This window comes from Rhododendron vialii, chromosome 2a, assembly GCF_030253575.1.
Source record: "Rhododendron vialii isolate Sample 1 chromosome 2a, ASM3025357v1".
NCBI classification, from domain to species: Eukaryota; Viridiplantae; Streptophyta; class Magnoliopsida; order Ericales; family Ericaceae; genus Rhododendron; species Rhododendron vialii.
In genome coordinates this window covers 32,740,349-32,755,255 of record NC_080558.1, presented here as the reverse complement: position 1 = coordinate 32,755,255, position 14,907 = coordinate 32,740,349, and the positions used below count along the sequence as shown (strand labels likewise).

General features: G+C 39.5%; 1 protein-coding gene across 2 annotated transcripts in view; it reads right to left on the bottom strand.

Annotated features, from left to right (window-relative positions):
* Positions 1–14,907, bottom strand: part of LOC131317998 (cullin-4-like) — a 54,935-nt gene that overhangs the window by 15,642 nt on the left and 24,386 nt on the right. For both annotated transcript variants that reach the window (XM_058347757.1, XM_058347758.1), the window contains exons 5-9: positions 6,187–6,309; positions 5,793–6,080; positions 3,716–3,841; positions 3,350–3,451; positions 3,168–3,221 (exon numbers count right to left, since the gene is read on the bottom strand). In XM_058347757.1, coding sequence (XP_058203740.1) covers positions 3,168–3,221; positions 3,350–3,451; positions 3,716–3,841; positions 5,793–6,080; positions 6,187–6,309 — 693 coding nt within the window. The remainder of the gene's footprint in view (positions 1–3,167; positions 3,222–3,349; positions 3,452–3,715; positions 3,842–5,792; positions 6,081–6,186; positions 6,310–14,907) is intronic.

Sequence of the window (14,907 nt, the reverse complement as noted above, 5' to 3'; positions counted from 1 at the left end):
ACCCTACATCAAATACACCGCCTCTTTCATCCTGGGGTCCCCCACATCTCCCTCTATCTTACCTCACTCTCTTTCCAGCGAGAGGCTTGCTCTCTCTCACTCTCCCACCGGCGATTCCACATGCCCACATAAATCTCTTTGAACAGAGAACATATATCACCATCCCCGTGTTCAACGAAGGACGTAAATCTGTTTTTGTGTGGCTCAAGTTGCCTCGCTGAAGTTTCCTCCTCAGTTCTTGAGTTCTCTGCCGAGTTCTCGGCGCCAAGTTCATGGTTTGATCTTTCAGTTTTCATTTGAAAAATCCAAATCGTCAAAACCGATTAAACAGATCGGACCGAACCGATTTAACCCCCACCAAACCGACTGGTTTTCTCCCTCAATCCGTCGGCGTTGGTTTCAGCTTTTCATAAACTGAAACTGACCAATAGGCGAAAAACTGACCAAACCAAACCAAGTATGGGCTCTTTCATGGTTTATGCATCGAACTCACTAATAAGTGGAAAAGCAGCCACAACCATATACAGGTTCTTGGAGGTGATAATCGACCAATGAAGGACAAGTGCTAACACTGGCCACACGTGGGACCCCTGACTCGCATCCCACAGAATCCAAAACATAGCGATTTCTCCAAAAAAGTGCACTTGTGAGAAACAAAGAGGAAGGAATCACTTAATAAACACCAAGAGTCACAGATACACATACAGACATGACGCGACACGGGCTTGCAATCGCGTTGTTTCTCCAAAAAATGGGTCACAGACGCTAGGGGCATGTAAAAATAAAATCATTTTGTATCACTAATGTTTCTTATGTATTCATATAGAAGTCAAAGACTCAAATACATTAGTTCTACTTCTACCAAATTAAGATAGAGAAAACACATATAGTACTACCTTGTTTAGATACAAATCAAGGTTCACTCTTCATGACTAAACAAACATAGAAATTCTAGACTCTGGGCCAGTTATTAAAAAATATGTTTTAACCTGCTAATGTATTCTTAACGTGTCTGCATAGTGTCCCCGCCGGGCACGAAAGCGTCCATAACGTGTCCGACTAAGACAATATACTCCCTCTGTCCCTAATTATTGGTCCAATTTTGTGCTTTTGTTGCTCCAAAAAGAATGTCCCTCTTCAAAAGTTACGAGGCGGAAGTTAGTGAATTTACCCTTTTACCATTTCCTTTCCAAATGAATAGAAGTATAAAAAAAAGAAACGATGTAATCTTGATGTTTTCTTTCCTTCTCAAAGATAAAAGGGGAAGTCAAAATACACAAAGTATAAGGGAAAATGTCCCCTTTAATAAGTTGGAAACCCCAAAATAGACAAAATAGTTGGGACAGAGGTAGTAATAAAAAAAAAGGGAAGGGTGTTAACGCATGTTCGATAAGTGTCAGAAGAGTGTATTGTCGTGTCGTGTCAAGTCGTGTCTGAGTTGGACACAGATATGTGAGGCCTGTATACATGACCGTGCTTCTTAGACTGACTGTAAAAAGTCTTGCCCAAAAGACTCCAAAAGTCTAGCTCAAAGACCAATGATCGAACCAAAGGCCGAATTTGGGTGTTGGACAAAGTACAATACGTAACTAAGGTGAGCACGTCAAGGAACACTAAAGCCAATAGCTATGAAGCATAAATTCTTCATTTTGGGTCAACATTTTGTTTTCTTTGGCATTCTATTTTGAGATGTCTCAAATTGTTCTCTTCAAAAAGGCAAAGAAAATGAATGTGGAAATTTTCATAAACTAACACTCATAATTGATATTAAAGGGTAAATTAACAAAACCACCCCTGAGGTTTCTAAAAAATATAGATTGCCCCCTCACGTTTGGGAAAATACAAATACTCCTTGTCTCATAACAAATTACTCCCTTGTCGTGATGTAACCGCGAGGAACTCCGAAGGAATTTGTCTAACATCATCAAACCCTAATTACAGTGGACCAACCTATCTTTTTTTAGCCTATGAAAGGCTATTTTCACACCTATGCAGCCTTTCACAAGCTACAAAAGGACAGTGTTGTCCATTTTAATTAGGATTTCATGAGGTAAGATAGATTCCGTTGAATTTTCCAGTGACTACATCACAACAATGGAGTAATTTCCAATCAGATAGGGGTTATTTTGTAATTTCCCAAATGTGAGGAGGCAATCTATAATTTGCAAAAACTTTTAAGGGAAGTTTTAGTAATTTACCCTTGATTAAAAGTAGTTTTAAAGGTAGAGAATAAGAGGTAATGTGGGAAAGCTCATTGAAATTTCCAAGGAACATGCAATTAAAAAGTTGACTTCCCTTACAAAGCAAACAATATAAGACAGGGAGTATTTATTCTACGAAATAAGTTGGATACAATATCCAAGACCAACAGATAAAGTACGGAAATGGATACACATTTACTCAGGCTTGAATCCGTCTAACCTAGAACTATTAATTTCTTCATTTTTGTACATGTGGTTTCACCTTTGGCCTCAATGATGAAGTTATGGGAAACCAATATTGAGCAAAGAAATCAGGTTAAACAAATTTTTTTAGAGTTCATGAGTGAAAAATGTGCAAATTTAAACAAAATCTGAAATATAAGTGACAAATTGAAAGAGTCTAAATTTAAGGGGCAAAATGAAACACCTAAAATCTTTTGGCATGAAGTGCCAATAGCTCTAGACTTCCCGCAAAAGAAAAATTAATCATTACTACATCAAATCATTAAAATATATAGATAGGCTAATGATCGCATCCCCACGTCCGAGTCCATATTGTATCCACCAATATCTCATATCTGCATCAGTGCTTCGTAAAATCGATTTCATACAACCTCTGGATTAGTTCCAGGATGGACTATGAGTAAACAATGTTAACATCCTTGTGATCTGAATCTTACCTTTATAACAGATACATCGGTTCAAATGCCATGAGTAACTTGCATGATTAGCTAGGTTTGAAGTTTCCAGTATTTTAAAACATACCATCCAGGAGTTATTCTAGCTTATTTCTTCATCCATTACATGTAAGAGAAATACAACTGTCATACAAGTCGAGCAATGGCATTTCAGTTTAAAAACAGCTTGGGAGACGGATGTCCGTAAAAATTACGAAGAACGAAGCCACTCTTTTCCTTTCACTTTCAGTTTAAACATAAAAGCAAACACATTTAACAATACACATACCTTGAACATTCCTTCAAGTTTGTTGGTAAATTGGCTACCGCACTCAGTTTTCAACTGTAAGAATGAGGAAACTTCTTAATACGATTACCAGATGAAGTAATTCTTAATATGTAAGATTCATATGTGCAGAATTATAAATCAATGACACTTGACTAAATGCCGAGAGGGGGAGCTTCCTTCACCTTCGAAATCATGGACTTCTCTGCATCAATGGAAGCAGTCTTTCCCAAGAGTAGTCTTTTTGCAAGATCCTTCTTATAGAATGCTTCAAACACATCCTTACCCTAAGGAAATAGAATATGCCATGTTAACTAAATAAATTTTACCGTTTGGGAGTAGGACAATATTCAAACGCGCAACCCTAATATTTCATTTGATACTGTGCCACATCACTTTCACCGTTGTGCTAATTTGTTAATTAAGTAAGATTCAGTTTGATGATAAAACAAGAGCAACCAAGTTCTTAGGAAACTAAAATCATGAAACTATATGGATAGGAAAAACACTGACCATTTAAGAAAAGAACATGGAAAACGCATCTGGGTTACCTGTATAAACCTGAACAGAACCAAGACTTTATCAAGTGTACCCTCCAATTCCTCTTCAGATGTACCTTTATTACCAGCACGAAGTCTCTCGTCCAAAAACTTCGCAATTAGTTCAGCGGGCCGGTTCTATAAACATAAAATACAAAAAATTATGTTATTTTCCAGATCGGAAAGTCAGCAGTGATGGGTAACTAGTATGCAACTGAATGGTGAGAATTTTGTCCAAATTTCCAAGGGTGTCCAATATAAAGATACATTGTTTGTTTATCATTGAACAACCCTTTTCAATCCCGTATCCCACCTAAGCCAATGTATTTTCTCACAAGCACCAACCCGTGCCTCTTCTTCCAAACCAGGAAAAAGGGATGGGGTTCAAGTATGTAGACATCAAATCTCTGCAAAGTCTAAATAGTCATTAAGACTTGGACCACATTTACTGCAAATGTCATCATGCAACGATCATGTCCCGGCAGTTATTTCATCTAGAAAGTTAACTTAAATGACCAAGCTATGAATGCATAGATAAACAAAAATTACATTTTATTTATATGAAGAAAGGCAGATGCTACATTTTTTCGCAACTACTGCAGCTTCCAAACTGGATGCAGGAGCAAAATTCAAAAGAATTAGAATGAAAGATCATGAATCTCCAACAGAAAACACTACTTCTGGTAGAGTATGACATAAGGTTGATATAGTGCTCAAGGACAAGAATAATATAAGCCTTGAACTTCACCAACAACCCCATGTTTAATGAACTCTTCCAATCCTACTTTGACATTGCAGCTCATATACACCATCTTACTGGACTTACTGCCAGATCATAATGTTATCATCCCCATTACGTGGGTAACATGTAATCAACCACAGATTAGAAGTGAGGGAGAATATCTTTCGTGATCTGACCCGTTGATATCACTTAATAAGCCTATCTACTAAACACCTACTTTGGGCTTGATAGTTATTGATTGGCAGGGAATTGAGGAATTCAGTCTACTTCAACTTCCATGCCAACAGAGGAAAGTAAATCCTCCCACCCAACAAGTACACAGACAGACATAGGTTTTCCCTCAAAAAAACAGACGCACAAAAGCCTCAAGATCCCATTGTACATCTTCACTGGTAAAGTTTCATTATTCTATTAGCCCACTTTATTCAACTACTCTTTTTTTTTTTTCAATTTTCAAATTTTCAATTAGGTGTAATGACAATTAGGGCTGCAAACGAACAGAGCCGCTCGTAGCTCGGCTCGAGATGAGCTTGTTCAAACTCAACTCGACCTATAAACGAATGAGCTCGAGCCTAATTCTTCAGCTCATTGCTTAATGAGCCGAGCCCGAGCTTCTAAAAGCTTGGCTCGTATGGGCTCGCGAGCTACATATGTTTCTTATACATATATATATATATATATATATACATATATATATATATATACATATATATATATATATTCATTTTTGTTATACACCTACAAATATATGTATACTAACTTGCCACTTAGAATATTTTAAACTGGTTCCTCGGCAATCACGTATGATTGCCAAGTGTCAGACGTGCATGTGCAAGGCCTCTAGGCACATGAAGGTGGGAAATGAAGCATTTATACCAGAGGGAATACTTTGTGGATCTGGGTTTGTCGATGTGGGACAAACACAAATGAAGGGAAAGGAGAAGTTGCTAGTCCCACATCAGAAAGTTTGATACCTGTTGTACAAAACATCTTTAAGTACAACACCCAACCCAGCTCTTTCCAAGCCGTCCCCATGCACTGGCTAATCGAGCACGAGCGAGCCGAGCTCAAGCTTCAGTACAGAGTTTCAAGCCGAGCTCGAGCCACGATTTAGTAGCTTGTCTCGAGTTCGAGCCGAGCTCGAGCCTACCTTTTTCCTTGCGAGCCGAGCCCGAACATGCCAAAACTCGGCTGGGCTCAATTGCAGCCCTAATGACAATACAAGGATATGATTTCAGAAGATGGATCCATGTAGCTGATGTCATAAACTGAGGAGGATTAGGTAATTACAGTAGATATTGACTTTGAAACAAAACCAAAAATCTGAATTGAGAAGATCATACTGACCTGTCGGAAATTAATCAGATGCTCAAATGCATCTTTAATAGTATTGCAAAATGCTTCATTCTTAGTAAAGCTTTCTTCCCATATAGTATCTAGAGAAGCCTTAAATTCCAAGAGGCAAGATACCATATCTTTGTCTTTCTCTTCATCCATGACAATGCCCTGCCCAGTTTTCCTGATATAAGAGCTAAGTGCCTGCCTTAACGATTCAACTGCATTCACCCTAGAGAAAAGTAAGTACACCCTCTGAAGATCTTCAATACGATTCCCATCCATCAGCATCACGAAACCCTGGACATATCAGAAAAACCAATAAGCAAGTCAAACAATGGAATTCTGATGAAGTGGCTATGACAAGCAATAACGATATGAAGTATCAGTAAATGATAATTCCCACCTTATCAAGAATTGCAGATATGTGGCGTTCAAGGAGTTGCCTTTCTGCAGTTGCTACCAGTGGCTTTCTTGTATTGGCATCCAGGTAGATTACACATCTTTCATGTTCTTCATGCAACCTTATCTGTAAGCAATGGCGGAGCCAGAAATTTTATTTGCTGGGTTCAACAATAAATACAACTTCAACATTTTTTTTACCGTAAGAAACATGGACTAATAATTTATTTGCACTACAACAAAAAGTTTCCAACGTACATTGTCCCACTAACTGAGACGAGTTGTTTGCATTTGGAAACCTTCACAGTAGTATTTCGTTATCAATGCAAGAAAAAGATGTCTTCCTATACGTCACTGTTGTACCCAAATGCAAAAGAAGAAAATTTGACACCCGTTAGGTATTTGATGAAACATTTGTGAATGTATTTTGTTTTTATCATTTGATCATTTTTAGGGTTTCAAATGGGTAATCCCGGGTGCCTATATTTTGTCGTGAAAGTATGAGCTTCCAATGTTCTATACATATTTTTTTTTAGTTTTTGGGTGCTTCATGGTATATTGTTAACTGAAAAGTCTCTGGTTAACTGGTTATTAAGTTGCTTCTATAAAATTTCTATTATTGTGATTACTAACTATTTTATTGTTGGGAGTTAGAAGAAAAACTGTCAAGTAGTTCTAAAAGTGTTGAGCTTAGTGAAGGAGAGTTTGAGGATGAAGTTGACATTGAATAAAGTCGATCAATATCTGAAAGAGAATGCAGAGGAGCCGAAGGTTGGAACGTTATCTGATAATCTCGATGAGGTTGTAGCTTCCTACAGAAAATATGCAACAGAAACAGGTTTTGGTATGTCAGTAAGCACCTCTAGCAAAATGTAATGGGAGCTTAGGCATGTGACAGTTGCGCAAGTGAAGGATAAAATCAAGCAAACTCCATCAATTGCATGCACAAATGAAAACAGATTGCAAAGCTAACATAAATAAATTATCTTAGCCGATGGGAAGTGGAAGTTGAACCATGTTATTCTTGATCATAACCATGGGGTGAGTCCGGGAAAAGCTATATTTCACAGATGCCACAGGATTATTAATTTTGGCTTGTGAAAAGAAGGCTTAAAGTGAATCAGATAGGGTATTAGAATGAACAAAAGCTTCCATTCAATAGCCATTGGGGCGGGAGGATATACGAACTTGGAGTATCTAGAGAAAAGATTGCAGGAATTATATGCATAAAGTTAGGTGTTTAGAGCTTGGGGAAGGAGATGCTATGGTAATGCATAATTACTTTTTAAAAATGCAAGTTGATAATTCAAACTTCTTTCACATGATAGATTTTGATGAGGATAATCAAGTAACGAACATATTTTAGGCATTCAAAGAGTTTGGCGATGTTCATTACATTTGATACAACATATTTGGTTAATAAATGTGTTAGATAGCTTGATATACATTGTTCGGCCATTTCCTAACAACTTAAACTTTTGGGACTACTATACCTTAACATGGTATTAGTGGTAGAGATGTCTTGGGTTCAAGTCTCTCTGTTTGCATTTGTTCCTTGTTTGTATTCTGCTTCTCCCCTTCGTATTATGTTTCGCTCTATCTATGAAAAGTTGCATCTCCACATGTAAACAAGGTTGCACGTGAGAGAGGGTGTTAGATAGCTTAATATTCATTGTTAGGCCCATTTTCCAACAACTTAAGCTTTAGGGACTACTGGACCATTGGTAACTTAACAATACGCCAAGCCATTTGCTCCTTTTGTTGGGGTAAACCATCATGGTCAATCAACATTGCTAGGATGTGGATTGATTTCAAATGACAATACTGAGACTTTCATATGGTTATTTAACTCCTGGCTTACGTGCATGTCAAAATGTCCTCCGAGTGTACTTGGTATAGAACAAGACAGAGAGACGAAAAAACCTACAGAGGTTGTTCTCCCAAACACAAGGCACAGGTGGTGCTTGTGGCATATCCTCAAGAAGTTGTCGAAAAAGTTGAGAGGTTATAGCAATCAAGCCTTGTGTGCGTAATACAATTTACAATTCCTTAATGAAAGAGGAATTGGAAGAGAATTAGCGCATATTAATTGAGAATTTTGAACTTGAACGCATTGAATGATTACTTCGTTTGTATGAAGAGAGGCACCGGTGGGTGCTTTTATAGAAGATGTATCTTGGGCACGTATGTCTACCACACAGACCGGGTGTTTGCGAAAAAGTATTTTGACAGATTTTTAGATTCTAACTTCTAAAAATCAGTTTAGAATGTTTGTCAAAAATTCTACATAATTGATTTTTAGAATCTACAGATTCTGAGAACCTGGCAAAGGAAAGAAATTCTCAAAATTCCAAAGTTGGGTTTGGGTAGCCTTTGGGATTTTGCAACACAAATTCTCAAAAAAAAAAATGAAATCCTCATAAACTCGCAGATGCACAGGTTTCCCAACTTCTTCTAAAATTTGGAATCTAAAATCTGTAGCAGAATCGAAAGCTTATATCTAAAATCTATGTCGCAAACACGACCAGAGAAGTCAGAGCATTAATTTGTTGTTTGATGGATATGTCAACTCAAAGACTACTTTGACACAATTTGTTGGACACTATTGAGAGTGATTTGGCCAAAATGAGGACAATGAAGACTTTAATTCTTCTCAATTGTTACTCCCTTGTATAAGTCCTTATGAGATGGAGAAACAATTTCAATGTGCTTACATAACGGCAAAATTTGAAGCCTTCCAACCGGAGCAAATGGGAAAAATTCTTGTTATTTGTCTTTATCTAAAAAAAGCCTCGACATTTCGGAGTACAATATCTTCGAGGATGTTGCATTCGGAAAATGCCGTCGTCGTGCTACTTTTCATGCTTACTTTAATGAGGATATATGTCAAAGTCAATTGCGATTGCAATTATTCAAGTATAGGGAAATACTACTTTGCAGACATCAAATTATAGGTTCGTTCATAGACAGGTTGATCAAGTACCAAGTAAATACATTTTGAAAAGATGGAGTAATAATGTCAAAAGGAGCCATACAAAAGTACCAATTACTTAAGACAATTGGGCTGCTAAACCCGAAGCACTCCATCTTGATAAATTGGGTAATGCCATCTATGAAGTTGCTGAAATGGTTATCGATTCTGAGGATTGGAGTGACAATCTAACGGAAGGGCTATGTAACTTAAAGATAGAATAGCATTATGGAAATGATGAGTAGTCAATATCATTTGACCTTGTGTCTGGATGGCGCCCTTGGAATTTCAAAAGGGAGCACAAAGGTACTTAATGTTAAATTGTTAGGGTTTTTTTTTGTTATGTATCCTTTACATAGGGGTATATTTGTACTTGTACCTTTGTCCATATATATATACAAAGTGTGAGAGAGAGAAACCCAATTTTGGTGGCTCTCCTTTTTCCCCAAAAGTTCACATGGTATCAGAGCATATATCTAGGAACTCCTGCCCTTTTTCTCATTGCCGATCGATCTCAGGACTGTCGCCGGACGGCAACTGACCTCTGGCGACCTTCTTTGACCCCAAATAGCTCCGTACTACTCGGAGCTCCTCCTCCGACCTTAAATCTTGCATTCTGACCCACTTCCGACGTTACCCATACTCACCGGAGCCTCACCGGCCTTTTCCGACGTCGTCTGGTCTCACCAGAGCCTCGCCAGACCTCCGACAGCCCATTCAAGGTCAACCCAGTTCGGCCCAAGCCTCGTCCATCACTGACGAAGTTGACCCAGCACTCGCCTACTCTCGCTAGCACTTTCCGACCTCCGGCGAGGTTGACCCAACCTCCGGCAACTTTGTTTGCAGAAGTTTTTGGACTGAGTCAACCTTTCTTTCAGGTATTTCGGCTCCTGACTTGAGTTTTTGAACTGTTTGGGCTCTGGGTCAGTGTACCTTGAACTATTTGAAGTTATTGGAGCCTTTGTTAGAGTTACCTTATCTCCTATTCAGCATTTGATCTGGTAGCTGCGTTTTGATCACCAACTTGTCGGTGTTGTAGCCTTTCATTGTTTCTGTTAATATGTCGAGGGATCCCAAACCTGCTTCCGCTAGTGTAAAGGATGACTTGAGTCGTGTTGGGACTCTGGATAACTCTCCTCTAGATATTTGTCAAATTAAGTTCGATGGTACCAACTATTTGCTTTGGTCTCGCTCTTTTACCTTGGCTATTACGGCCCGTGGCATGTCAAAATTCATTGTAGGCCCTGTTACACAACCAACAGATGCTAGACTAGAGCTTGAGATTTGGAAGTCACAAAATGCTTTGGCTATGACATGGTTATTCAACTCTATGTTACCTACTATTCGTCATACCTTCTTGCTCCTGGACACTCCATATACGGTTTGGACTACTGTAGCACAAACCTATTCCCGAAAGGGTAATGATGCTCAAGCCTTTTAGTTAAGGAAGAAACTTAGGGGATTGGATCAACACAATCGGTCCCTTGCTGAGTATTATGCTGAGTTGCGTGGAGTGTGGCAAGAGCTTGATTACTATCGGGCCTTTCAAGCTGTTTGAACTGCTGATGCCACTACATTCCACCAGATGGTGGAGAAGGAGCGCATCTATGATTTTCTTGCTGGCCTTGACATAGAATATGATCCAATTCGAGTGCAGATGCTAGGCCGGGTTCCTTTTCCTACTCTGGGGGAGGCCTATGCGTGTGTTCAACAGGAGGAGAGTAGAAGGAGTGCGATGGTCCATCCTTCTATTCCGGATCGCTCTGCCTTGATTGCTATTCCTCCTCCACGGGATGGTAAGTCTTCCCAGGGTCAGCTTGGTGATAAAAGTGGTTTTGTTGATAAATAATTGCTCCGTTATGACTATTGCAATAAAACCAGGCACACGAGAGAATTTTGTTGGAAGTTACATGGCCGTCCATCTAGCGGGAAAGGCAATGGGAAAGGCAGTGGGAAAGGTAGTGAGAAAGGTGGTGGTCCTGTGCGTTCTCATGCCCATGTTTTGGAGTCTACTGGTGACATGTTACCTAACCCTATTGGCACTCATTTGCAAGCTCCCATGCCGGGTCCTTCCCAAAGTGGTGTTCTTTCTCAGGGGGAGTTGCAGACTCTCAGGCGCCTAATGGCTAAGCTTGATTCTCCATCTGCCACGGCTTCTGCTTCCACTACATCCTCTTACTTTGCTCACATAGGTATCCCCGCTAGTGCATCTACTGCTTCTTCCTCTCTTCCTTGGATAATAGATTCAAGTGCCACCGAACATATGACAGGTTGTTCATCCTTTTTTGACTCCTACTCTACATGTTCTGGTAAGGATAAAGTCAGAGTCACTGATGGTTCCCTATCTGTTATTTTAGGGAAAGGTTCCATTCGCTATTCTCCAACCATTTCTCTTTCTTCAGTTTTTCATGTTCCAAATTTTTCGACTAACCTCCTTTCTGTTAGTAGTCTTACCCACTCATTGAATTGCTCCGTGACTTTTTTTCCTACACATTGTGTCTTTCAAGAGCTGGATACGGGGAGAATGATTGGCAGTGGTAAAGCTCATGGTGGTCTATATTTTTTGGAGTTTGCATCTCGGTCCATCTTTTACACCCTTATCGTTGGGTCAAGCTCTTGCAACAGATACGAGTTCAGCTCTTCCTTTATTGCATCAGTGGCATCGTAGATTAGGTCACCCATCTTTTGGGATTTTAGAAAAACTTTTTCCTACTTTAACTAAGCAATATAGTAGGAGTCAGTTTTTTTGTGAAGCGTGTGAGCTTGCTAAACACAAACGCTCTTTTTATGCTCCTGTAATCAAAGAAGTGATTCTCCTTTTATGGTTATTCATTCTGATGTTTGGGGTCCTTTCCCGGTTACTTCTATTTCTGGTTATCGATGGTTTGTCACTTTTATTGACTGTTATATTCTCGTGTCACTTGGGTGTATTTACTTCGGTCCAAAAATGAAGTGTTTTCATGCTTTAAATCTTTTCATCAGATAGTTCGTACTCAATTTGACACCAACATTAAAATCCTTCGTAGTGATAATGGGACTGAGTACCTTGATGGGCAATTTCGGACATATCTTAGTGAGTATGGCATTCTTTTTCAAACAACTTGTGTTGGCACTCCACAGCAGAATGGGGTTGCTGAACGTAAAAATCGTCATCTTGCTGAGGTAGCCCATTCTCTCTTGTTCACCATGAAAGTCCCAAAATTTTATTGGGGCGAAGCTGTTCTTACTGCAGCTTATCTTATCAATCGCATGCCATCCAATGTTCTTCAATTTAAAATTCCTCTTGAGTTTCTTCCTCGTAGTTCTTCGGTTTCTTCCCTTCCACCCAGAGTTTTTGGTTGTGTGTGTTTTGTCCATGCTCCTAAACATCCTGGTAGCAAGTTAGATCCTAAGGCTCGTAAATGCGTTTTCCTTGGCTATTCCCCTACCCAGAAGGGATATAAATGCTATGATCCTCACTCCCGTAAACATTTTGTTTCTATGGATGTCACTTTTTGGGAAACAACTTCTTTTTACCCCCTCTCCACTACATCTCTTCAGGGGGAGAATCATATGGAGGAAGAGATGTTGACATCCCATACTCAGGAGTCATGGTCTTACTTCCCAATACCTTGTTATGGTGAGGGGGAGAAGGAAAACTCTAGGGAAGAACCCATATCTGAAACAAGAGCAGAACATGACATAAGTGGCCAAGATGTTGACGATGGTAGACTTTACCAGCATAGGTTGCCTAATTTGCAAAAGTTTTCTCGCGGAAAAATGGACAACCGGCCTTTGCGATACCACCTTGCCAATCACTATCACCTACTCCGGTTTCAAGTCCAGTTTCTGACTCTTCGGCTGACTCATCTGGTAATGAATCATCTCTTCTTGTTTCTAATAATCTTGATGCTCCTATTGCTCATAGAAAAGGAGTTAGACAGTGTACTCAACATCCCATCTCACAGTTTGTTTCATATGATTATTTATCTCCTCCGTATCGTGCATTTGTTTCCTCTCTCTCTTCCATATCTATCCCACAGAGTTGGAAGGAAGCATTCATAATACCTAAGTGGAAAGAAGCTATGGTAGAGGAGATGACAGCTTTGAAAAAGAATGGCACCTGGGAACTAGTGTCTCCTCCAGAGGGAAAGAAATCAGTGGGTTGTAAATGGGTGTTCATAGTGAAACATAAGGCAGATAGGACAATTGAGAGGTACAAGGCGAGACTTGTTGCCAAGGGCTACACTCAGACATACGGAATTGACTATGAGGAAACCTTTGCTCCGGTAGCAAAGATGAACTCTATTCGAACCTTACTCTCTTGTGCTGCTATTTTGAATTGGCCTCTTCAACAATTCGATGTTAAAAATGCATTTCTTCTCAGTGATTTAGAAGAAGAAGTGTACATGGATATACCACCAAGTTTCTCTTCCTTTGCAACCGAAGGGAAGGTGTGTAGATTGAGAAAGGCCCTTTATGGATTGAAGCAGTCACCGAGAGCTTGGTTTGACAGATTTCTTAAAGCAATGTTGAGATTTGGTTACCACCAGAGTCAGGCAGATCATACTATGTTCATCAAGGGAGGTAATGGCAAGATTGCTATTCTCATTGTCTATGTGGATCACATATTTATGATTGGCAATGATGTAGAAGAAATACTCCATCTTAAGGCTCATCTTGCTCAAGAGTTTGAGATTAAAGATTTGAGGTCATTGAGATACTTTCTTGGGGTGGAGGTGGCAAGATCTGATAAAGGTATCTTTGTCTCTCAAAGGAAGTATATCATTGATCTCTTGGATGAAACGGGGATGTTAGGGTGCAAGCCTGCAGACTCACCTATTGAGGCTAATCATCATCTCAATGGAGCTATTGGGGAGCATACAGATAAGGAAAGATATCAGAGGCTTGTGGGCCGCCTGATATACTTATCTCACACTAGACCAGATATTACATATGCCGTTGGAGTTGTCAGCCAATTTATGCATGAGCCACATACAGTTCATCTGGATGCAGTCTATCATATTTTGAGATATCTCAAATCAGCTCCAGGTAAAGGAATTTTGTTTTCCAATCATGGTCACTTGAGGTTGGAAGCATTTACTGATGCAGATTGGGCTGGTTTAGTGGATGATAGGTGCCCCACTTCTGGCTACTGCACCTTTTTTGGTGGGAATCTGGTTACTTGGCGCAGTAAGAAGCGGTTAGTGGTAGCTAGATCTAGTGCAGAAGCTGAATATAGGGCTATGGCTCACGGAGTGTGTGAGCTTTTGTGGCTCCAAACCCTGTTGAAGGATTTGGGACTCTTTGACGATGGTGCTATGAAACTTTATTTGTGACAACAAAGCGGCTATAAATATTGCTCATAATCCTATGTAGCATGACAGAACGAAGCATATCAAGATTGATAGGCATTTCATCAAGGAAAAGTTGAGCAAGGGTTTGATATGTATGCCGTTTGTAAGGTTTGAGGACCAGTTAGCTGATATATTTACGAAAGGGCTTAGTAGTAAGATTTTTCACCCCATTGTGTTCAAGTTGGGCTTGATAGATATCTTTGCACCAACTTGAGGGGGAGTGTTGAATTGTTAGGGTTTTTTTTGTTATGTATCCTTTACATAGGGGTATATTTGTACTTGTACCTTTGTCCATATATATATACAGAGTGTGAGAGAGAAACCCAATTTTGGTAGCTCTACTTTTTCCCCAAAAGTTCACACTTAACTAGTTGATTGCCCACTCAAAGGGGCGCCCACCATACAAAAGGAAGCAATC